The following is a 26,521-nucleotide window of genomic DNA, read 5'->3' as shown; positions in this document are numbered from 1 at the left end:
TGACCCGATTTGACAAAGTTTTGAGTTCAATTAGCTACTAGGAACAGGACGAGCTTAGATGGGTCAAATGGCCTCCTCTCGTTCATAACTTTCGTCATGATAGTTTAAATTGTAGTTTTAGCATTCCGCCTACATCTCTCTGACACACTGCACTCTGTTGATTTTGCAAAGGCCATGTTTGGGCTGAGCATTACTATACATGGTGTTGTAGAAAGTGAGCTGTAATCCTTTTTTTATTTTATGCTCACAGTCCCTCAGTACATTTGTTTGGGAAAACAGCTGTTCCAGTTGAATAGCTTATTCCTGGCACACTACATAAATACCATCCAGTGCTATCTCAGATACAAGCTAAAAATCCATTGAGATTTATCAGTGTCATGAAAAAGCAAATCACCACAACCCACATTTATGCACGCAATGGACATGCTTAGTTTAACTAAAAGCAGACTCAACAGCTCACTCATGAATATTTACAGCATGTGGAATAACCTTTGGCAAGACATAGCTATGAAAAATGTCCCCAAAATAACGTAGGGTCTATTTTACCCTGTTTTTTTCTGCCTAATTTATATTTATGTTACCTCAACACAGCAACTCCCCACAACAGGAGAAGTGAAGTTTGCCGGGCGTCCTCCGATCCCCAAGCAATTGCCTCTTTACAGCCAGGAGTTCCACTGCGGATGTGAGCTATCTCCCCCTGGAGGACAAGCCCGGCAGCCCTGCAGCCTTATGACTGGCCAGTAGGGGCCGCTGTAGCGTGGTGAGGAGAAGCAATCCCTGCCAGTTTTGCCTCCCTAACCTGGTACCAGAGCCAATGAGTGTATCACACTGCACACCACAAGGCCGTGCCTTTACCAGGGGTGACATATGAACAAGAGGGGGCCATTAGGCCCATCTGTACTAGTCCGGTTCCTAGTAGCTTATTGATCTCAGAAATTTACTATGCTTAAAGGATCCCAGTGATTCAGCCTCATCAACGTGGCTAGGTAATCCATTCCACGCCCTCACCACTCTCTGTGTGAAGTGTTTCCTTTCCTCTGTCCTAAGTGTGTCTTCTCTTCATTTCCAATTGTGTCCATTGGTCCTGATTCTTCTCTGTTCCAGGCTGAATAGATCCAGTCCTTTCAGCCTCTCTTTGTAGTTAATTTCTTTAAGCCCTGCTGGGATTAGTCTGGTTGCTCATCACTGGACTCTCTCAAGCTGAATTCAGCTGAGGATAGACTAGAACCTTGCTTTACTCAAGTAAACATATTAAATAAAATATACAAGACAAATCCATATGCTCACGCTACGTTAATATATTTGTAGCTCAGTATAAAGCCCTCCCTTATTAATATCATTAGATAGTAGCTTGTTACCTGTTTGGCACTTCTGTTAGCTACAAAGGTCTCAAAGTATTGGTTAGGGTTAACTGTCAACTTTTAAAAACTTAAATCAAGTCCCACCTTAATGCTTTTATTTTAGCTAAATGGATTTAATCTTTGCCAGAAGTTCTGCAAATCACATAGCTGCAAGCTGGATAACTAGTGACTCACAAAGCTTCCAGTCTGTAATATTTGAACAATTTCTCTCCAATTCATATCCTTGTGTGATGTAGAGTTACGGAGTCACAGTGTCAATGTGCTCGCTTGCTTTAAAAGGTAAAGCCGATCAAATCATTCTTAATAATGAATCACAGCTCTGGAATCTGGAAGCAAGTCTCTCTCTCTCTCTCTCTCTCTCTCTCTCTCTCTCTCTCTCTCTCTCTCTCTCTCTCTGAATTTATCACGAATGTTTGCCATTATATATGTAATCAACATCATTTGTTACAAAGAAGCATGTAAAAATCTACCATAGCACAGTGAAAGCATGGTAAAGCATATTAAAAAAAATGCATAGTGTAACCACTGGAAAAGCACAGAAATATATATGCCTTATACATCATTTGGTACAAAGGAACATGGAATGAATTACGAATAAGGGTAATTAAACCCACATGAATTAACAGGGGGTTGAATTCAAAATGAATGACTTCAGAACGAAGTGCAGAAGATATTCAAGTGCTATTCCTTGCGGCACTCTGACAGAAGTCATTGTAAATTTGCGGCCATTATTCGAAAGTGTTTCCTTAACTAGCCCTGTACCCAATCCTGGAATCTAATAAGTATTTAAATTATTCAAAAAGCTGAAATATATGGTCTCTTAGAAAATCTACAGTCTCCTATGTGATTTATACAATAACCAATTAAGGGATCCCATTGATTCAGTATCAGCAACATGACTAGGTATCCCATGTCATCCCCTCCCCACTCTCTGTGTGAAGAAATGTCTCCTTCATAAACATGACTAGGTAACCCATTCCATCCCCTCACCACTCTCTGTGTGAAGAAGTGTCTCCTTCCCTCTGTTCTAAGTCTTTTAATTTCCAACTCTCGTCCTGTTCTCTGTCCTGTGTTTAGGGTTAAAACAAAAATTTTAAAGACTTCAAATCCCTAAGAGAATAAATACATTCTTCCGAACTCCTAAGTTTGACATAATATACTGTAATTCGCCATCTAAATCCAAACAAGATGTTTGTCTGCAAGAGTATGTGAAATATGAGTAACCTGCTACCTGGAGGCTCAGTCTATAGGCAACAGGATATGAAGTGCCCTGTAGATCATGGGTTTGAGACCAGCCTCAGGTCCTTGCTAATTATCATTTCTCCTGTGGGGCGATTAACTATGTCCTTTAACACATGAACTGTGACACTGGCCACTTTATAAACTCCACATGAAGCATGTGCACCAAGATTAGAAATCTGCCTTTGAAGCATTAGGTGAGATATAGTTTCCGCTCACCTACCGATGCCTTGAGCAGACTGCACCCAGCTACCTCCAGACCCTCAACTCTCCCTACACCCCCACCCAACCTCTCTGCTCCACCTGCACTAGAAGACTGGCTGTACCTCCTCTACGCTCCCCTGCCTCCAGAGCCCGCTCCTTCTCCACCCTCGCTCCGGAGTGGTGGAACGACCTTCCTACGGAGGTCAGGACTGCCCAGTCCCTGACCACCTACCGGCAACTCCTCAAGACACACCTCTTCAGACAACACCTGGAAAATTCAGCTCTTCCCTTCTGGACAATATAGCACTCTGCCTTTAATGTACTTTAACATGCACTTATCTAATCCTTATTTTACTGTTTTTAATTCTGCACTCAACCCAATCTGTAGTATCTTGTTTTTCACTTACACTCCTATCTAACCCTGATGTATCTATCAACACTGTTACCTGCTCTTGAACTGCCCCGATATCAAATCACACTGTGTTTTGTATTTGCTCTATTAGGATTGAATGGATATGCATTTACTGCTTGGATATTTAGAATAAAATCATAACAACAGACCATACAAGGGTTTCTGAACTGGCAGCTAGAAATACACACCACACACATTCATGTAACCCAACTGTCAATGAGGAAATGTATTAATTTGGCTTGTTTTAATCAACACATGAAACAGGCTTTGAGGTACAGTTCTTCAGCTTCTTAGCAGACACTGTCTCTGCTTTGATACAACAGTGTCGTGGTATCTAGAGATAACAGAAATCAGCTTTATCAATCAGCACCATCCTGTTAACAGATTACTAGCAGAATACAGATGTCGGTATGTCACCACTTCCAACTATACTCCCTTTTTCGGTTTTCATCCCTTTCAAAGCCCCTATTGCTAATTGCGATTGTCCCTTCAAACTGACCATTGCAAGATACAGTAGGCTGTATATTGGCCAAGAACTTAAGCACATTTTTTAACTAGAGGAGGCCATTCGGCCTATCTAAGCTTGTCCTGTTCCTAGTAGCTGACTGATCTCAAAACCTTTGCTTAAAGGATCCCAGTGATTCAGCCTCAGTAACATGACTAGGTAACCAATTCCATCCCCTCACCACTCTCAGTGTGAAGAAGTGTCTCCTTCCCTCTGTCTTAATTTACTACTTTGTCCCTAGTTCCTGGTATGAACTGCAGTTAAAGCCTTGGCTAAGGTTTGTCAACCCTTTTTGAAGTTCTTAAAGACTACAAGCAAATCCCCCATAAGTGTTCTTTGTTCTAGGGGCTAAATAAATCTAGTTTCCTCAATCATATTCCACAGTATTCTCAGTGCGGTCTCACCTGTGAAGCACAACCTCATCATAACCTCCTTGAATTTGTACGCTACATTTTTGCTGGTGCACCCAAGCATTGTGTTTGTAGATAGGGCCACCTCCACATTGGAGAAAGCTTGTTTAGTTTACGAGACTAGGGTGTGTGAGCTATGTATCAGATGCAGAGTCACTTACAACAACATCTCACCCCAAAGACGCAGCACAAGGAGGTTCAGTGACTTGCTCAGGGTCACACAGTGAGTCAGTGGCTGAGCTGGGATTTAAACCTGATATCTGCTATCAGCTGCTGTGTTGCTATGTTAGCTGCTACTATGTCTTGTATTATGCACTTGCCACTGTATTTAATGTATTATGCATTGCTTTTTACTGTATCACATATTATGCATTTCTCTGTATTTAAAGTATTATGGATTTTCTTGTTGTTAGTGCAACTTGTAAAGAGCTTTGTGATGGTGGTCCACTATGAAAGGGGCTATATCAAATAAAGATGGATTGATTGATTGATTGATCCATGTTGCCTGTGGGGTTTAATGCATGTTTCAGACAGACTATACATTCATAGCATTGAAACTGTGCTGCACACAAGAGGCAGGCTTCCCACACTCCCCTCCCAGCACACACAGACACCCTCACACACCACACTTCAAACCCTACACTTCCATTTAAGGGAAGCCCTCTCTCCCCTGTAAACCAATTACAATTCTTAAAACAAATCCCAAACTTCTCTATCTAGCTGTCAGGTAAACCCGTCTTTGAAACGCAGAGGAGTTTGAAAGATCACGTAAACAGAAAACAGCGGGTGCGGTCTTGTCTGAAATGGGATTTCTCTTCAGGCACTATATTTGGACAGTCCAGCCCCGCTGGGGTCTTTAAACAGCTTCAAGTATTACTAGAGGTTTCTTAATGGAGCAAGAAAAAAAAAAAAAAAGCATCCTTTACCAAGAATACAGCTGTTTATTCTCCCTGAAAGAAAAAAAAAGTCCATAACTCTTGCACACTCAGCAGAGCTGAATTTACTTAAAGAACTGTCATACAGTCTTCTGCAAATGTAATAGAACACCATTGCTTCAGTTGCTTTAATTTGTTGTACATATGAAATCAAACCACTGGAACTGAAAATAGGCAAATTAGTGATTGTCTAATTTAATTTTCGACTTTAATAGGCCAAACATGCAATTTATTTAACATAGTAATGGTAAAATGCATGAGACTTTTTAGAAGTTGTTTGAGATGCCCAATTAAAGCACAAAGTTGTCTAGCCTTTTCTATTGCACTGATTACTGACTGAAAATTGAAATCCTCACACCCTGACAAACCTAATACATTTGCACACTACTGTAAATTCAATGAGAAACGTTTCCACTAGAAGTCTTTCTCAATGATTTCTTCCTTTAGGTATTTCTAGAGGAAACAACATCAATTGCAATTCTAAAATGAATAAGAAACATGTTTAGACTACTCACACGCCTCTAAATTTGATTCAGTTTTCAGTAACTTTCTTGGGTGTGTTTTTCTGCTACCTGATTCTAACAACGAGGCCAAGCTGTGTTGAAGCACGGCGTTGAACGTGCTGAAGAGACAAAGTGTTCTGAACAATGGCTGCTGTCTCCCAACACTTTTCTCTTATTGCTTTCTGATGAAACCTCTTTAAGACTGCTGACAGCTGTGCAAAGACCGAAAATAAAAACTGCCACAAAATGTTTGTTCAACTTCGTCCATCTTCCCTCGTTTACATATTAATCAATCCCACAACCCAACGGGACCTTTTACCGCCACACTATGACCTTTGCTGCCTCACTGCTACTTCCTGGGTCAAAATCCCACTGGAACACAGACAGCCATCTTTAGCTACACCTCGCCCAGACCGGCCAGCTCACCTATACCCGGGGAAAGACGATGAAAGCCAGAGACAACCCTCTCTATGTTAAGTGATTAGTACCAAGATTCATCACAACTGGATAAGCCTTTTCCCAGATTGAAGCAAAAATGTAAGTATGACGTCCAGACAACTCCCCCCACCCCCACCCCCACCCCCCAGGGAGATAACTATTTACAACCAGGGTGGAGGGGAAAGGATAAATACTTTTGACTGTTTTGCTTTACAAGCATTGAGCGCTTAGCAAGCTTTTTACTTTCTGGAGATGTGGGGGGGGGGGTTCATTCCTAGACTATAAATGGTTAATGGATTCCAGGCTCTGTAATTTAGAGACTTGTCTTGAAGACTGAGTTGAGTCACTCCTGACCTGCCGGCATTCCATACACCAAATAAGGGCAAAAGAGATGAATCCCAGGCCCCTGATCCAGACAGGCTGCCAGGAACTAACTATTGTGTAATACTCAAAAGTGAGGCAAACTCAGCAAATCAACCAACCATGAGCACAGCACCCCCAGCAACCAAGCAGCCACAGGACAAGTATGCCAGTACACACAGCTGTGGCCAAAAGTTTTGGATCACCTCGAATTTTAGCATTGAGACATTTAGGATTTTGATCTTTTTTTTAGCACCATGTAATCAAGGAAACTACAAAATGATCTTGCAAAAGTCTATCGGAAGCCACAATAGTAGTACAGTGTTTCATGTCAGTCACATTTTCAAGTGTAGTTAAGTATATGGAAAGCTACAAATTCAATATGTCAACATAACATTATTCAGCAGATTTCATTTGACTTTATGAAGCAAAATCAGGTAATTTTATAAGGTGATCCAAAACTTTTTGCCAGAGCTGTAAACTATTTGCTGCGAATGAGTGTGGGGTGGGGGGTGGGGTGCAGGGGAGGGGTGGTATCATCCACCCTGTAGACATATTCTAGATCTGCACACTGAACAATATTAACCCATTTAGTATCAAATTCATTTTTGTTTGAAAAAATCAGAACACAAGCTGTATTCATTTAATACATTCTAAATCAATATTTCTTCACGATGGGGGGGTGGGGGTTAAATCCTTAATTTTGGCTTTCCGGGTATGAAGCTCAACACACAGAAAATTGAGTTTTATGGAATAATTTAGCTAGCTGCAATTACTTTATGTGCTTCTGACAGAAAGACAATGATTCTTGGTGGTAAATCTCCCTCCCGACTTGTGAGGGCACTAAGTAATGGGAACAGAATACTCTGGACTACTTGACCTGACACTTCATTCCGAGGGTTAAAAGGAAGTCAGTCATGTAGAAAAGAGATGGAGCTTCGGTACACTAACTCATTGACCCGGAAGGTAAATGATGTGGCAGCCGCGGATTATAGGAGCGGCTGCGATCATTTACCAAGGGGTCATGAGTGACGGTATAAATAGGGGTTGAAGCGATGTATCTGTCCCTTCGCTTGGTTTAAAAGCATTTTGAACTGTAAGGACTGTGAGAGACCCCGTGAGGAATAAAAACATTTGTGAGTGTTTTGTTTTGTTTGTCTGTAATTGTGTTGTGTTTTATATTACTAGGCGGCTAGACACGATTCTGGAGCTGTCGCCAGAGGCCAGCACAAACACGGAACAGCACATCACAATACACTGTGTTTGCACCACTCGCACTAATTCACGCACTAGCGGACTTGAGTCTGTGTTTTGTGTTTTGTGTGGGTGTATAATAAAAACAGACTATTATCTGCGGAGCAAAACCGGGGATTATAATTGAAGTAATACACGCTGCTGTATTACTTAACATCATTATTATTTAGTGTTTGTTTCGTAGTCAGGCACTGGACAAAACAAATAAAACAAACCTTTGCACCTGGATTACAACTGTCAGTCCTTTAATCACCTGCACCTGCACACTATTAACCACTTTGCCACAGTGCTGCAGTCATTTGAAATGTCTTGGTATCGTCCTCTTGGGGTGACGTTACTAATGGAACTGACCTTGCTGCTGCTCCTTCGCTGGTCCCTCAGATCCATAGCGAAGTCGTTTAGGGCCTCTCGTGTCACATGGATTTGCTGGAGAAGCAGGGAGCATCTCTCTGGCAAATCATCCGTTTCAATCTCATCCTGAAAGTCAAAGGGTTCATTTCACAAACACACACACGTTAGGACCCCTGTTTTTCTCATACCCCTTTTCCACTAGCACATCCCAACTGTTCTCGTACGATACAGCCATTTGGTGTTTGGACCCTTCATTTTTTTGGCCAGCATGTAACTATAATTATCACATTTTTGCCACCTTCTTTTTGCAGCTGGAAGCGTGGCTACCACTCCCCCAAGCTTTGTGTTGTCTGCAAATTTGAAAAGCTTGCTAATTATCCCCCAATCAAAGCCTTTGATACTGCCTCTTTTTTGGATTTAGACATCATTTTAAAAATAGCATACATACATGAACATAATTTAGATTAATTTATTTGATTTAACATCATGTAATCAAAGAAACTACAAAATGATCTCGCAACAGCCTACTGGAAGCCATGCTAGTCGTACAGTTCTGTATTTCATGCTTTGAAATGTCACACGTTTTCATTAAGAATATTTCAAACTACAAAGCGGTATGTAATTCAGTATGTTAACGTAGCATTATTCTGCAGGTTTCATTCGACTTTATGAAGCAGAATTAGTTGATTCTACAGGGGGATCCAGTCTGGCGTGGCTTAGTAGGAGTCTGGTTGTGTTTCCACTGCTGAGGCCGAGCTGCTGATGTCACACGCAATGACCGTTGTCGAGTCGCAGGTAGATGATGCGGTATTAAGAGGCACTCTCTTTGAATTGAGAAAGGTGGAGCCAGAAGCAATGGCTGTCTTCGTTTTTGTTCTTTGTATATTACTGAATACAACTGAAAAGCAACGACGGGCTGATTAAAAAAAGATTCCAAGCGTACTTACTGACTGACAGAGCGTAATGACGGAAATCGCAAACCACGCCCCTGGCTCTGCTCACCTCCCAGATGGATTCAGATGCGTTGTGAGGCCAGAGTTTCACGGTTTGGTGATAACCAATGGAAAAGCAAAGGGAACGAAGGCCTGGGGATCCCACAGCTTGGATGTCCCAGTGCAAAAGGGGTCTAGCCCTCCCCATCAATTCATCTTACCTCGGACGCTTCCAGCTCCAGATATTTCTCAGAATATATTTTTTCAGTCTGGAAATATTCGCTTGGATCCGGAATGCTGCTTTCAGAATCTGAGTCGCTGCTGATGGGAAAAAAATAACTCATTATTTAAAAGATTTCTTCTGTTATTCTACACAGCCCTGCAAGTGCGGTAGATGAGAGGCGTCCAGCCTTTTTCTTTGTATCAGAGGGAAATTACGTTAAAATGAGCTAATTTTATTCTTGTTATTTATGTATCATAAAAACAATGGTATTTGTTGTTGTGTAAGATGCAAGCTAATTTTCACACATTTGAGGTTGGCCAGTAGCCCACTTATGGCAAAGCCACTTTGACTTCTCAACTGTGGAGGGGATATCAGCTTGTATCTTACAGCACAGATACAATATTATATACAATTCAATAAATCCCTATTTAAAAAACCAATTCACCTTTACTGTAATGTGTGCATTTTTCATATAGAAAAATGGGTTAGGTTTAAGGTTAGGGTTTAACCTACGAAAATTATATATATTAGGTAAGATTCACTGGAATTGTTCTGATAGCAGTGTATTTAAAAATTACCATCTATTGATCAGGAATAATAAGTATAGCCAAAAAGCCTTTGGGTTATCTCCTCTCTAAGAGAACCCCAATATCACCCCCTACAGCTGAGAGAGTGACAGGCACTGGCATCGTATATAGCCCATTGTCTCTAGTTTAGGAGATGCACAGCACCTCCTAGTGTTGATTAATAGAACCCCTACATCTTGTTTTAGGTGTGTTACTGCATTCCATCTGCCTGACTCAATCACAGCTGTTTTGAAACACAAAAGGGAAAGGTTGGTTTTGTTGGCAGGGAAAGCACTCAGTTTTGGGTCTCAGTATTTGTTTATCCTCAACCAGCTCTGATAACAAGCCTTTGGAATTTGTTCATAACTGCTTTGTCTTTAACCTTATTGTACAACCAGCTTTGAGAAAAAAATACAACAAGTTTGACTTGAGAGTTACAGAACCCTTGAGTCTTTCTTTTTATCGATCTCTGTTTTTTTATCTTTCTCTGTTTTTCTTTTCTTTCACAGTTTATTGAATAATAATAATAATAATAATAATAATAATAATAAAAAATAATAAATAATAATATAATAATAATAATAATAATATTTATTTATTTTTATATTGCGTCTTTCGTAGTGGCCCGCCATCATAAAGTGCGTTATGGAAGTAGTCTGTGATCTGTGCATTATATGCAGTCGCTTCCAATAGGACATTGATGTAACATCTCATCCGCAGGATGGGGCACTAGGGGGTTAAGTGACTTGCTCAGGGTCACACACAGCAAGCCAGTCAGTGTTAGAGGTGGGATTTCTTATAAGCCCTGGACTTTAACCACTGGACCACACTGCTTTAGATTTAAATAAACCCTAACCTTAAGCCTAACCCAAAACCTAATCTTAATTAACGGTAGGCGTAAGGTTTGGGCAATGGCTCAAAGAGAATGTTTTCTGTGCTCAGAAGCATAAAGTACAATTTTACATTGGCCCATCTTTCTACACCAGACAAAGAATGTGGTTGTTGCACCTATGCCCTTGAATGGGTGCAGGCGCTATGCAATAGAAGCCTTATTTCCATCTCTGCAGAGAATGCATATGTGTATATGTGGGGTTATATGAAGTCACCTACCTGTGTTTCTCAGGCTGTATAATGACAGCATCCAAGCAAAAATGGACGGAATGCTTTTTATCTTTGGAAGGACCTAGAAAAGCAAATGACAGCATCATTTAATATTGCAGAACAGAGGTAACTTTATAACAAAATAGATACTGCTCCATCTTACCAGCAGGGTCCACAGCATGTGTGAGAGGGAGGTATATAAGAACAGATGAAAATTCATGAATGAGAGGAGGCCATTCATCTCTCAGGGCTCATCTGGTTCCTAGTAGCTGATTGATCTCAGAACATTGCTACGATTAAAGGATCTCAGTGAATCAATAACATGACTAGGTAACCCATTCCATCCCCTCACCACTCTCTGTGTGAAGAAGTGTCTCCTTCAGCAACATGACTAGGTAACCCATTCCATCCCCTCACCACTCTCTGTGTGAAGAAGTGCCTCCTTCAGCAACATGACTAGGTAACCCATTCCACCCCCTCACCACTCTCTGTGTGAAGAAGTGTCTCCTTCAGCAACATGACTAGGTAACCCATTCCATCCCCTCCCCACTCTCTGTGTGAAGAAGAGTCTCCTTCAGCAACATGACTAGGTAACCCATTCCATCCCCTCACCACTCTCTGTGTGAAGAAGTTCTCCTTCAGCAACATGACTAGGTAACCCATTCCACCCCCTCACCACTCTCTGTGTGAAGTGTCTCCTTCAGCAACATGACTAGGTAACCCATTCCACCCCCTCACCACTCTCTGTGTGAAGTGTCTCCTTCAGCAACATGACTAGGTAACCTATTCCATCCCTTCCCCACTCTCTGTGTGAAGAAGTGTCTCGTTCCCTCTGTCCTAAGTACACTTCATTTCCAACTGTGTGTCCTCTGATCCTGGTTTTTGTTCTTAAAGTATTGGTTAGGGTTAATCAAATCCTTTTAAGATTGTGAAGATTTTGATCAAGTCCCTCCTAATTCTTGTTTGTTCCAGGCTCAGTCCCCCACCCCCTTACCTACATAACGAATTAAGCAATGGGGTTTGTCTGGTTGCTCTTCGCTGGACTCTCTCCAGGGCCACACTGTCTCTTTGGTGCCATGGTGACCAGAATTCAGCACAGTATTCTAAGTGCAGTCTCACCCGTGCATTATGCATTCTTCTATAGAGCTATAAGGTTTGTGCACAGTTAATGGCAGTTGGGATGTTGTGTTAATAGCTTGTGCTTTTGCACTTTCGTTTGTCTGTGGACAGGGTGGGGGAGGGCAGGCTGAAGAAGGCTGTCTTTGTTGAGTTAGAGATTCTGGGATGTAGGAAGGAAGCAGGCAATCCCTGGATCTCCCAGCTCTGGAGTATCACAAAGAACAGACGAAACCATGTGTTGTATAACCCTCACTATCACCGAGACACAGACAATGAGGGGGCTATTGAATCGAAACAATGTTACATTTAAAAGGCATATAGCTGACAAAAATAATTCCACTAAATATTATTTAGTATGTATTACCACCACTGTGTAGATCTCACATTTTTCTATACGAAAGAGGCGCACATTACAGTAAATGTGTATTTCTTTATTAATTATATTTTTTCACAGCATTTGTAAACAATAAAACTGGCAAGCACCTATTGCACATTTACAGAGGGAAATTTTGCATTATTTTTCCACGGTAATACTATGCATAGTTTATTCTGGTTTGCTGTGTTTTTTTAATATGCTTTGCCATACTTCTCTGTGCTTTGCAATGCTTCCCTATGCTTTACCAGACCTCTCTGTGCTTTACGATGCTTCCCTATGCTTTACCAGACCTCTCTGTGCTTTACAATGCTTCCCTATGCTTTACCTGACCTCTGTGCTTTACAATGCTTGCCTATGCTTTACCATGCTTTCACTGTGCAACTTTGCTAAGCTTTTACTATGAGAAATGTATATAAGTGTTTGCAATGGTTTGTTTTTTTAATATGCTTTCATGCTGTATTCAGCAAAGTTATTAACAAGACAGAACATCCACTAAAAATAGACATGAGATAAATTATCTATTCTAAACATTGTCTGCAGTCTGTTTGCACTGGACAAGGACAACTGCAGAATTCTGTTCCAGTTTATAAGAGACAGTTTATAAAAACAAAATAATGTTTATCAACAAGAGGAGGCCATTCGGCCCATCTATCCTTGCACTGTTCCTGACTATTAATATGGCATTGCAGATAACAATTACATCAATCTGCTGTGTGCAACCATGTTATAAAAAAGTGAGAAAATTCGGCCTGTCTATGCTACTCCACTTCCTAGAAGCTGATTGATCTCAGAACTTAGTCAAGAATCCCAGTGATTCAGCCTCAACAACATGACTAGGTAACCCATTCCATCCCCTCACCACTCTCTGTGTGAAGAAGAGTTTCCTTCAGCAACATGACTAGGTAACCCATTCCATCCCCTCACCACTCTCTGTGTGAAGAAGAGTCTCCTTCAGCAACATGACTAGGTAACCCATTCCATCCCCTCACCACTCTCTGTGTGAAGAGTCTCCTTCAGCAACATGACTAGGTAACCCATTCCATCCCCTCCCCACTCTCTGTGTGAAGTGTCTCCTTCAGCAACATGACTAGGTAACCCATTCCATCCCCTCACCACTCTCTGTGTGAAGAAGTCTCCTTCAGCAACATGACTAGGTAACCCATTCCATCCCCTCACCACTCTCTGTGTGAAGAAGAGTCTCCTTCAGCAACATGACTAGGTAACCCATTCCATCCCCTCACCACTCTCTGTGTGAAGAAGTGTCTCCTTCAGCAACATGACTAGGTAACCCATTCCATCCCCTCACCACTCTCTGTGAAGAAGTGTCTCCTTCCTTCTGTCCTAAGTGTATCTCCACTCCAACTGGTGTTAAAAACTCATTTTGTTTAAATGCCCAAATACTTTTGTCTGCCTGTGTATATATATATATATATATATATATATATATATATATATATATATATATATATATATATATATATATATATTGTTGGGCCCTGGCACTCTCAGTGAAGTGTCTCCTTCAGCAACATGACTAGGTAACCCATTCCATCCCCTCACCACTCTCTGTGTGAAGAAGAGTCTCCTTCAGCAACATGACTAGGTAACCCATTCCATCCCCTCACCACTCTCTGTGTGAAGAAGTGTCTCCTTCAGCAACATGACTAGGTAAAAAAAATTCCATCCCCTCACCACTCTCTGTGAAGAAGTGTCTCTTCCTTCTGTCCTAAGTGATTCACATAGAGGTGAGGTTGACCACAATTTTTGAGTAAACAAATTTACGGGTGTTTGAAACCACGGTGCACACGATATATATTATATATATATATAGAATATCTATATATATAAAATCAATATATTATATATATATTATACGGGTGGGCACTCCTTAGAACCCTCAGGCTTTTATTTATGTAACCAAATGCGACACGATGAGCGATATGACAAAGAAACACGAGAAAATCAATAAAACCTCTGCTTTTCATTAGCGCCCTTCACACCAAAGGCGATACGACAAGCGACGTCGCCGAGACACAAATTCCAACACGAGCGATGAAAAAAAAACAGAAACTGGTGCTATTTTTGCTAATTTGTCGAGCGACAAATACACAACTGAGCAATCAGAGAACAGCTTCATGTCATGTGGTTTGAAATCAAGCCCTGTTTCACTTTGTGACGGGGTGCTCACCCCTTGGGTGTATTTTATTATTTATGTAGGTATTATTTGTTATTATTATTATTATTATTATTATTATTATTATTATTATTATTATATTATTATTATTTGTTTATATTGCGTACGAAAAACTCAATAGAATTTATTATTAGTACACTATACCTGATAGGCAGGTGTATATTTATAAATTTATATACTACTACTATGAATAATACTAATAATAATAATAATAATAATAATAATAATAATAATAATAAATGAATGCCTACATAAATAATAAAATGCACACAAGGGGTGGGTTCCCCGTCACACACTTTCACTGAAAATGGAGGTAAAGATCCTACTTGCAGTACATAATTTCCCTGACCTCTAGTAATAAGCCATTTTCTACTGCCTTTGTTAGTAATCATACTTTCTGAAAGACCTTACGAATTTCCAGCTGTCACGTCGTTTCTGTGATCGCTTGTGGTGTGCACTGTGTTTTCGCAGCAAATTTGTCATGTCGCCCCAGTAAAAATTGTGTCGCGTCTGGTGTGTGAGGGCCTTTACATTAGTATTTTGTCTGCCCACCCTTTGCTTTCTTTTTTTGCATTTTGAAACCAGTTCCTGGCATCGTTCCAATTTTCAACACAGACAGCTTTGAGTTCTGCAATCGACTTTGCTTTCCTTTTTGCAACAGCAGCCTTCAAGTCAATCCACAACCTCTCGATGGGGATTCAAGTCTGGGGACTGAGATGGCCAATACATAACTGTAATCTTCCTTTTTATTTCAGAAATTCCTTTGTAGACTTTGCAGAATGCTTAGGGTCATTATCCAACTGGAATACAAATTTTCATCCAATAAGCCTTCTAGCACTAGATAACAAATGTGAGAACAAAATGTCTTGATATTTTGCAGCATTCATTGATCCTTCTACAATACAAAGGTCGCCAGTGCCTGAGGAAGAAAAACAAGCCCATCCCATCACACAACCTCCATCGTGTTTAACACTGGGCATGATGAACTTCTTCTCCTCTCTTCCTCTAAACATATTGTTGCTTTCTTAGTCAAAAAAAGTTATATTTTGGATTCGTCTGACCATCAAATTCAGTTGAAGAAATCATCAGGCTTCTTCAAGTATTCAATGGAAAACTCCAATCGCTTTCTTTTGTGTATTGTTTTTAACAAAGGTTTGCATCTTGGTTTTCACCCATGGGCATTCATCTTGTATCGTTGAATTCTTCGCTCGTGAATTTCTTGACCATCTTCTCTCAATTTTTGTGTACAAATCTTTTGCAGTAATCCGAGGATTTTGCCAAGCTGCTAGAACGATTCTTCCAGATTTTGCAGAAATCTTCCTTGGTCTTCCACATCTGGAACTAGTTGCAGTAGTTCCTGTTCTCTTGTGTTTGTCAATTATTTTTATTGTTATCTCAGGAACAATTGGGTAACACTTTACAATAAGTGTCTCTCAGTAGTTATAGCATAGTGAAAGCATAGTAAAGCATAGGAAAGCATTGCAAAGCACAGAGATGTATAGTAAAGCACAGGGAAGCATTGTAAAGCACAGAGAGGTATAGTAAAGCACAGGGAAGCATTGTAAAGCACAGAGAGGTCTGGAAAAGCATAGGGAAGCATTGTAAAGCACAGAGAGGTCTGGTAAAGCATACTTTTATAAGGGCTGTAGTTAATGACTTGCACCTCCAAAAGGCCACTGAAGCCATGTTTTGGAATACAAACAAAGAATACTGGAGATCATAAAAAATGTGAGATAGTATTAACACACAGTCGCTGTGAAGATGGAGGTGTTTAATTAGAATTACAATACATGGATGGCATCAGTATGATCTAATCCAGGCTAATCTTCACTGACAAGTGAAAACACGTTTTTCTTTCTAACTTCAAAGAGAGAGTTATTGTAGTCACAAAGAACAACACAGACTGGGGTCTCCTTTGCTACAGACCCAAATTCACAGTCCTTCCTTAACAAGATTTTGTTCCCACTTAACATATTTCATAATCAGAATTCCATGTATATGAATGAAACTTGGGAACAAATGTGTATTTTGATTACCCTGAATATGCTTTACCATATCTCTCTGTGCTTTACAATGCTTTCCTGTGCTTTATCAGACCTCTATGTGCTTTACAATGCTTCCCTATGCTTTACAATGCTTCCCTATGCTTTGCCATACCTCTCAGTGCTTTACAGTGCATGCCTATGCTTTATCATACCTCTATGAGCACATACACATTTTAACTAGTACGTAAGCTCAAAGCTATGAACAGTGTTATGCAAAATTTCTTTCCTCATGTCATTGCATGGGAAAAATGTCATTTGAAAAGAAAATGTATTGATTCAGATTTCCAATTACTGAACAATTTAAACACCCACCCCCAAAACAACAATGACGTGTGTTTTGTTGTCCAACACCATTATGTTATTATTAGAGTATCCTTAAAATATGATCCCCTCTATTAACAGATGGACCTCTGGCTTGTGTCATTCACACAGGCTACCGCTAGCAACTGAACGGTGCTGATGGAAACTGATCAATGCCCATTTTATTAGGGGTCTAAAACAATACATTCAGCTCTTGGCAGGACAGAACAGATTGCAGATTTTTTTTTTTTTAAAGGAAAGATACGGTGCGTTTGGGAATTCACACCAAAGTAAACCTGTTGGATTGCTTTGGCATGAGCTGAGAACTGCTTTCAGAATGCTGTTTTGTAAATTGCCAAATACTTTATTATGGTGCTTTATTTTGCAATAAATTCCATTGGTTTTCTTTCGATAGTGTACATGCAGTATAGTACAGTGGTGTTTTAGACACACTGGTGTATTTGACACCTTTAATTTATAATTCTCCCGACGTTAATAAAGCAATTGCAATATAGTACGACTCCCTCGGAGATACAATATCTTTACAATTCCGATGGACCCCAGCAGCCAATTCAATCAGATATGACGAATTCTACTGCATCTTACTTATATTGTGACCAGTGACTATATTGCAATGTCTGCAGCAAATAGTTCATTTTATGAGCTTACTCTTATTATTATTATTATTATTATGAGATTTATTACTAACTCCTTACATTGTTTATTTATTAAGACATCAGTTACATACCCCGTTAATGCAGTTGTATTCCAGATCACAAGTTCAGTGCTTACCTCTTTTCTGGCTCCACATCTCTGCGTTCTCCTGGCTTGCCAACATTTCATCATACAACAGGTAAGACTCCAAAATTCCTGATCCTTCTAGATCTTCCTTCTTCTGACCTCTGCTGTCCTCAGCCTGTGTGACCCTCTGAACATCTACTTGTAGGTCCAAAGGTCCCATCAACCCTTGGGTGATCACTGTGGAATAATGTGGATCTTCTGGGAAGTTCTCCAGAACTCCACCCGTGGATTCTGTCTGAACTGAATCCTCAACGTCCGAGTTCTGCCAGTCCTTCTGTGGTAGCTCAATCTCCTTCTTGTCTCGTCCCTGTTCCTTATCTGTTGTCAACTCCAGGCTCTCAAATTCAGGACTTTCAGTTTCTTCATCGCTGCAGCCAATGACTTGGATCTCCACCTTTGGACAGCTTCTTGGGAGGACCTCTCTATCCTCATCTCCAGAATCTGGTCTCTTCTCTTCCTTAGCTAGGCATTCAATGTACTTCTCCAGTATCTCTTGAGGCTCCTTGTAAGGAAGATCTTTTGATCCTTTACTCATTGAAAACTCCACTCCTTTCAACAAAAGTTCATTGTCTATGAGGTTCAGCTCTTTGACCGCTGGGTCATCCGGACACAACTCTTCACTTCTGTACAGGTCTAGGTCAAGACAGCCCGGTGGGGGACTTTTATTCCCATCTTTCTGGATCTTACTCTCTGACTCGCTTATAGAATGCTCCATTCCTGTTCTATCCCACTTTGACAAAGACTCGGCATAAAAGGTATCTTCTTCTTTTTGTCTGTGCTTTATTTCTTCCTGATCCGCTTCTACTTCTTGGTATGGCTCTTCAAGGATTTCCATAGGTATCACCATCAGATCCTCTTCTTTTAGGTGGGTTTCCATAGTTTGATGCCAGTCTACATGCTCCTCAACATCTAAGTCTTTCTCATGCTCTTCTTCTTCTTCTTCTTCTTCTTCTTCTTCTTCTTCTTCTTCTTCTTCTTCTTCTTCTTCTTGATATATCTCCTCTAGGTCTTTCAAAGAGCCTTGTTCAAGCTCTTCAGGTATGACTTGCAGGCAGTCATCTTCCAGGTGGTAATTCACTAAGTCCTCTTCTCCTGCCCCTTCCCAGTTGATGAAAAACTGTTGTGTCACTCCTTGGTGAGTTTCTTCCAGGTCTTCCTCAGATCTCACTTGCAAGTGTTCTCCCTCTTCTAAGTGCACATCCACAACATCACCAACTAGGTGTTCATCTTCAACACCCAAGTCCTCATCAGTATTGACGCCATCACCTTCATCTTGGACAACATTCGATACTTCCCCCACTTCTTTACTGCCCAGCAAATTAACATCCCAACCTCCTTCCATCTTCAAAAACTGATCCTCAGAGTTTTGTTCCCACTTTTCCATCTCTTCCAGACTCCTTTCCTCATCTAGGCACACACCTTGGTCTTCATCTGAGCTCTCCTCCAGTCTATCTGCTCCTAAATCTCCTTCAAAATGACCCTGATCTTCTTTCTCATGTCCACTGACTTCTAAGTCTTCCTCCTCTGATAAACTAGCTAGATTTTCTGCACTCTCTACTGCTCCTAAATCTCCCTCAGATTGTTCCTTGTAATCTTCTCCTAGTCCCCTTTCTTCGCTATTCTTTTCCAGATGGTACTTATCATAATCTTCTTCCAGGAGACCTGGACTGTCATCATTCCACTGCTGATTTTTATTGACTAGGTCATCATCTCCACAAGTCTCTGCTCCACTTTTTCCTTCAACCTCTGTGATTTCTGAATCCCTAAACATCTCAGTCTCCCGGCGATTATTGTTGGCTGAATCATCGATCTCCTCTTCCGTTTGACCCTCAGATTCTCTAGGATCTGAATCGTTTCCGGTCTCCTCCACTTGCTCCATAAACGATGGAAGTTTTAGGAAATCGTATTCCTCATCCAAGCTTGTTTCGTCATCCACATTGTCTGTGGTTGAAAATGCATCTGAAACAAAGCAAGATAAAACTTTTATGCAACGTTATTAGATGCACAGGGTACTTGGTAGTGTTAAATCAGTTTTATGTACGTATTTTATTTGGATACACTTTACATGAAGAGTCTCACATTAGTGTGTGCCTATGCTTTACTATGCTTTCACTGTGCTTTATTACACATTGCCGTGCTTTTACTAGCGAATCTTTTTTTTTCTTCTTTGAAACAACTCCCAGTGATTGACGTGTTTTCAAATACAACTTTAAGAAGATGACCAAGTGTGCAGGGTTTAGATTTATGCATGGATGAAGGTTAAAGTTATATTCTTGAGAATATGTGTGTATTGTAGGACTGGATGTCTGTCATTAAAAAAATGTAATGAGAAGAAATGTACCTTTAAAAGAATATCTGATGGCAACAGAGGTAGTTTAAAACCAGTCTCTAGTCCTAAAGTCTGTGTGCAGCTCAGTAGGTAATAAAACCAGATTAGTCTTTGATGCAGTATCCTATCACAACATTTTTGTCTCATCGCTCTGCAGATGGTAAACAGTAACCACTGTGGGAGGAGACTGACAGGAAACTCACAAGCTGCAGGCTGTGTTTTCTTTAGCAACGATATCATCAGTCACCTCCTGGTTAGGCAGCGATCGCCACACCCTGAGGTTTTCATGCATGTAGGTATATAAAGGATATCAATGACAGATCCTGGGGTGTTCAAATACATTTCCACACTACAGTATGTTGTTTTGTTCTTGATTGATCTGCCTGCTTGCTACTGGTTTCAGTTAAGAGTAAAGACTCTTTTCAGGTTCATTGCAACAAAGCAACAGCCACTGCAAGGAGTTAATCTTTAGAAAGACAGCAGCATCACCACAAGCATGTCAAGACTGGAAACACAGGAAAGCATTGCGTTACATCAAGGATGTTTGCCGCAGACGTACACAAGATCATCTCCTTCAATAATCCCAGATCAAGAGGACTGGAATAAAACTATGTATGATTTGTTGGCAGACAAAAGCCGCTGCATCATTTCCAAAGTCTGGCCCGTTTCATATCTATTATTTGCTTTCCCTGTCATTTGATTGTGGTTTCCACAGAGATTGCTGTTTACAAGGTTTAGTAATTGGTCAGAAATGATATCTGTATGATTTTAGACCACCCTACTTCAGTGGCACTGCAACAATTTTTAAAGTGGGGGTGCTGAAAGCCATTGAACAAAACTGTAACCCCTGTATATGATGGAAGCCCTGCAAAGCCAGGGGGTGCTGCCGCACCCCCAGCACCCTTAGTTCTAGTGCCCTTGCCCTACTTCAGAAGGTAACACTTTAAAATAATGGAACAACACGTGAATATTGGGTCCACTTCTGAAGTCACTTTTAAATCCAGCCCCCCTGTTAATTCATGTGTAGTTAATTACCCGTATTCATTTTGTGTTCCTTTGTAACAAGTGATGTTGATCTGTATAAGGCAGGCAGTACTTGCTCCCCGGGGATTGTAAAAAGTGTTCATTCCTGTTTTTCAATTCCAATCCATTTCCTTTTTAAAAACAATTCCCAACTCCAATTCCTTCGTTCTGGCTCTTTGTTATTCATATCTATATATATGCATATCTAGCTACGTATCTTTCTATCTATCTGTATACACACACATGCATATTTACTTTACCTCTTTAATTATACAATAATAAACTTTGCAGTTCTGAATTTTTCTGGCTCTTTGTTATTTATATAACAGGTTTACAAGGTTTTAGCGCTCCCTAAAAAACTATTTTACAAGCGATGGCTTTGATTGGTTTTATAAGTTTATAAATCTTTTCTGTCAGTGAACCTATTAAACTCTTATCTCATTGATTTACAATCTGCAGTCTACAACTGAACACTTCCCTCCCTCTCTCACTCCCCTAAGAGAAAGGGTGCTCCCTCCAGTCCAGGGCAGACTTGAGGCATGAAGATAAATGACCTTCCTTCCACTCCATTGCAGCCAGTATATCACATTTTATGAGTACCATAACTAAATGAAGCATAAAAAAAGATAATAAGGAATGATAATTACCAGTGTTGAATGCTTCATTCAGAAAGTCTTCGAATTTTTTATCCATTCTTAAACCTATTGTATTAAAGAAATAATGAATTATTAGTGTATCACTAGAATAATGTGAATCATTTTATGAAATCGACCATTTCAAGTCACAGCCTTACCCAAGCTTCTGTATATTGCACATGATGCTTCTGTGATGAGAATGTAGGTATTTCATCCATAACTTTAAAGGCCAATTTTGGAGACTAACATATTTACATATAATCTGCTACTGTAATTGGATTACATTTTTAGGGTAACTTGTAACTGTAATCAGATTACATTTTTCAGTAGCTAGTACTATAGTTATTTTTGTTAGATTTAAAAAAAGGATTACAGCTAAGGCCATCGGCACGAGTCAATCAGTGCTTATCATTATCACCCTGCTAGAATATGGTGTTTCATATCTAAAATGGTTAAAATGGCCTAGAAACAAAAAAGGCTTAATCAAAAAGGCTAAACTAAGAATATTTAAAATATTCATTGGCATTATATTATTTATTTTTTACAAGCCATTCTATCAGTAGTAAGGCCACATCTTCTTAAGACCACTTGACCCTGGTCTTAATATCAAGACTTCAGTGCAATTGAGTACAAGCAGATACAGCACCTGTTTTGACAGCTGCTCAAGATGGAGTTCCGACGAGAACAATTAAAACAAACACTTCTGCTCGGCAACAGGAAATCCAAAACAGGAGCCCTTTGAGAGAAGCAGGTAAGAAGACAAGGCTCTTTCAAACCAACGGCGAAGTTCTTCGGAATGCCGTTTTCTGCAGAAAATGTCTCTAAAAAAAGTCAATTCTTGTTATTTTCTTGAATCTCCAAACCCCTCCAAATAATTAAAGTGGCCCCTTTGCACCACCTGTTGCTAAGGCAGTGTTCTGTGGTTACTGCTCATTTCCCCTCTCTCGTCTGTGCCGCAGCGGTCATGTGACCTGGGACGCCTGCCTGATTGTGCTGTTATTGGAAGCAAGCAACTTGCATTAAAGCCGAGTTTAGTCAGCCACGACTCTTAGTGAAATATCCCATAGTAAAAGGAACGCAGTTTGAAAAAGCGAAGAGACACAGATGAGCAGACAACCTCCCCACTCTACCTTGCACTGCTATGAAAAGAACCCAACCCTCAACTAACGTTTAAGGAACTGCGCTGAGTATTAACAGGTTGACATGACATTGACACAAATTGGGTGCTCTACTGCTTTGGCCGAAAGTTTTGCATTACCCTATAGAATGAACAGATTTTGCTTCATAAGTGACTAACCTGGTGAATAATGTAATGTGAACATATTGAATAACACACTGCTTTGTAGTTTTCTGTATGCTTAACAAAAAACTAACAAAAATGAAAAAATGTGACATTTCGAAATTTAACATGAACTACTACTTCCGGTAGACTTTTTGTGTTATCATTTTGTAGTTTATTTGATTACATGATGTAATCAAAGAAATTATGTTCATATATATATATTATGTCTCAGTCCTAAAATTCTAGGTGATTTGAACTTTTGACCAGAGCTGTAAGATGTTAAACTAATTGATTTCCGCAGAGCTGTAAGATGTTAAATTAATTGATTTCCGCAGAGCTGTAAGATGTTAAACTAATTGATTTCTGCAGAGCTGTAAGATCTTAAACTAATTGATTTCTGCAGAGCTGTAAGATGTTAAACTAATTGATTTCTGCAGAGCTGGACGATGTTAAACTGATTGATTTCTGTGGAGCTGTAAGATGTTAAACTAATTGATTTCTGCAGAGCTGTAAGATGTTAAACTAATTGATTTCTGTGGAGCTGTAAGATGTTAAACTAATTGATTTCTGCAGAGCTGTAAGATGTTAAACTAATTGATTTCTGCAGAGCTGTAAGATGTTAAACTAATTGATTTCTGCAGAGCTGTAAGATGTTAAACTAATTGATTTTTGCAGAGCTGTAAGATGTTAAACTAACTGATTTCTGCAGAGCTGTAAGATCTTAAACTAATTGATTTCCACAGAGCTGTAAGATGTTAAACTAATTGATTTCTGCAGAGCTGTAAGATGTTAAACTAATTGATTTCTGCAGAGCTGTAAGATCTTAAACTAATTGATTTCTGCAGAGCTGTAAGATGTTAAACTAATTGAGTTCTGCAGAGCTGTAAGATGTTAAACTAATTGATTTCTGCAGAGCTGTAAGATGTTAAACTAATTGATTTCTGCAGAGCTGTAAGATGGTAAGCTATTTTTTCTGGTCAACTGTTTGATTATTTTCTCTGATTGATGTAATTCTATAACTTTGTACCCTGCATAACTGAATCACTTCTTTATTCATCCAGCTGTTCAGAATTCAATAAACTGCTTTGCTTTACCACAGTTTTTATATATTGTTATTGCTTCACATTTGTCATGTAGTTGTTATTTTTAAGTATTGGGTTTGCCAGATAATTTGAGTCACTATATTCCTTTGGTCAAACTTAGGGGGTGATGGCCTTAAATAATTTAACACTAAATCTTCATGACAAATATTCACCAAACCTAAATATACAGCTCTGGCTAAAAGTTTAGCATCACCTAGAATTTTAGGATTGAAAAAATTTTAGGTTTTAAAAAAAGCTATATGAACATAATTTAGATCTTTTATGTAGCATCTGGTAATCAAAGAAACTACAAAATTATATCACAAAAGTCTACTGGAAGCCATAATAGTAGTACAGTATTTAATGTTAGATTTCAAAGTGTCACATTTTTCAATTGTCAGTTTTTCGTGAAGTATCTGGAAAACTATTAAAGCGGTGTGCAATTCAATATGTTAACAAGGTGACATTATTCAGCAGGTTTCATTTGACTTTATGAAGCAAAATTGGTTCATTCTAAAGGGGGATGCAAAACTTTTGGCCAGAGCTGTACTGAAGAAGTTGTTTAAAGATGATGATCAGATTTAAAAAAGTAAATGTGCACTAGGTGGCCGCTGGCTCTTTTTTCTGCTTAGCTGATCTAGCCTACATTACACATGTCTATGGCAGGCAGCTAGAACTACAAATAACACAGTAGTTGAGTAATTTAAATAAGTATGATGCAAACATCATACAGTGGTAATTCAGCACCGAGAGAACTAAGATGTTATTTCAAATGCCTTATCATTCTAAGGCAAAATCAACTCTATAAATATTTAGACTCTTCTAATACCTTGATTTGTACACTAGCTATGGGCTAAAAAATATTCTTATTTAAACTTTTATTAAAGAAACTCAGGTTTGGAAGGAATGCAAACTGGGCAGGAGAAGGAGCTGTTAAATTGAGAACTGCCATCTGTTACCATACAGACCATACTGAAACTATCAGCTCAATATTCACCCATATAAAAAGAAGTATTAAGGTCGGAACAATATTAGATTATTACGTTGGTGATAATATTGTTGTTCTTGGTTATTTATTGTACTAAGAAATTATTATTTCCACATGCCAGCCGTGTTGTCTGCTCCTGGCTTCTGCGTCATGTTTAAAGCATTGTGTCCTTTTAAGATTTTAAAGACATCAATCAATTCTTCTCTGTTCCAGGTTAAATAGATCCAGTCCTTTCAGCCTCTCTTCGTAGCTCACTCCTTTAAGCCCTGCTGGGATTAGTCTGGTTGCTCGTCGCTGGACTCTCTCCAGGACCACACTGTCTCTTTGGTGCCGTCGTGACCAGAACTGAACACAATGTTCCAAGTGCGGTCTCACCAGTGCATTATACAACCTCATCATAACCACAATTGATTTGTACACTTTTGGCTCTAGACCCTAGCATTCTGTTTGCCTTTGTGATTGCTTCCCCGCACTGTCTAGTTGCTGACAGTGAGAATCATTTGTATTCAAGCTGGTTGCAGCTTTGGATAGACCAGAACCTTGCTTTACTCAAGTAGACATAGTAAATAAAATATACAAGACAAATCCATATGCTCATGCCACGTAAATATATTTGTAGCTCAGTATAAAGCCCTCCCTTATTAATATAATTAGCTAGTAGCTAACAAAATAGTTGGGTTCATCTAACCTGTTTTTGTTCTTCTATTAGCTAAATTGGTCCTGATTGTTTAAATAGACACATGCTGTAGCACACATATATTCTCATTTTTAAACATGATATCCAGTACTATTGAAGGATAAAGGAAGTTCTTAGTTTCTCTGCCTTGTTCTCTGGTTATCTGTTTGCACTTCCTGGGTGATCTCAGCAGTCATCTGGGTCATTGGCTTAAAGCATGTCTGTCAACAGGGGAAGCAGCTGATTGGTTAAAGAAACCTATGAAGGGGCGGGGGACAATTTAACCCTCCAGGTGACCAAGCAAGTGCAACGCTAACTGAAATCATGACTTGCAAACAGAGATTTCTTTAAGCAAGTGTAGGAGCAAATATCATGTGTTTCTTTCAAAACTCTACCTTCAAAACTGTAAAGGTTATGGAGTTATTTAGCTAGCTAGGCTCGCTTAAGGGGTGTAAACTAACTGGATAGCCATCAAGGCCTGGGGTGGGCTGAAACTCAGAGTGAGATTTTTTTCCACTCGCTCAGATCACCAATGAAATCCGCTCTGCAGCTCCCAGCTGCTCAGGGGTAGCGGAACTGAGCGTGCCGTGAAGTGGGTTCTTTCACTGAATGGCTCACCTTCTTAGAGTGAGCGCAAACTATAATAGAAATGGCAGCGTCATTGCAGTTGCCAGGAAAGGAAATGCTGCTGCAGTTTTACTGTTTGGAAACCCACTATTACTAGCAAGATAGCTGCAGTATCTCTAGGGCCAGCAGGCTCTATGGTCAGGATAATCCCATCGGAAAGTCTATTGTTATTAATAGAATCTGTCATTCTAATAAAAGCAGCTGCCTTTCAATTAAAGCTACCGGAGGATACATCTCTCAACATTTACTC

The 26,521-nt window shown here is 39.8% G+C and overlaps 1 protein-coding gene across 1 annotated transcript in view; it reads right to left on the bottom strand.

The window, feature by feature from the left end:
• Nucleotides 1-22,762, bottom strand: part of LOC121328360 (FK506-binding protein 5-like) — a 29,479-nt gene extending 6,717 nt beyond the window's left edge. Inside the window, exons 1-6 of the mRNA XM_041272983.1 lie at nucleotides 22,263-22,762; nucleotides 21,629-21,682; nucleotides 17,621-19,588; nucleotides 10,804-10,876; nucleotides 9,126-9,225; nucleotides 7,973-8,098 (exon numbers count right to left, since the gene is read on the bottom strand). Coding sequence (XP_041128917.1) covers nucleotides 7,973-8,098; nucleotides 9,126-9,225; nucleotides 10,804-10,876; nucleotides 17,621-19,588; nucleotides 21,629-21,674 — 2,313 coding nt within the window. The 5' untranslated portion in view covers nucleotides 21,675-21,682; nucleotides 22,263-22,762. The remainder of the gene's footprint in view (nucleotides 1-7,972; nucleotides 8,099-9,125; nucleotides 9,226-10,803; nucleotides 10,877-17,620; nucleotides 19,589-21,628; nucleotides 21,683-22,262) is intronic.
• Between the last annotated feature and the right edge of the window lie 3,759 nt (nucleotides 22,763-26,521).

The sequence above is a fragment of the Polyodon spathula genome, chromosome 16, assembly GCF_017654505.1.
Source record: "Polyodon spathula isolate WHYD16114869_AA chromosome 16, ASM1765450v1, whole genome shotgun sequence".
Taxonomy (NCBI): domain Eukaryota; kingdom Metazoa; phylum Chordata; class Actinopteri; order Acipenseriformes; family Polyodontidae; genus Polyodon; species Polyodon spathula.
This window is presented reverse-complemented; position numbering and strand designations above follow the sequence as displayed.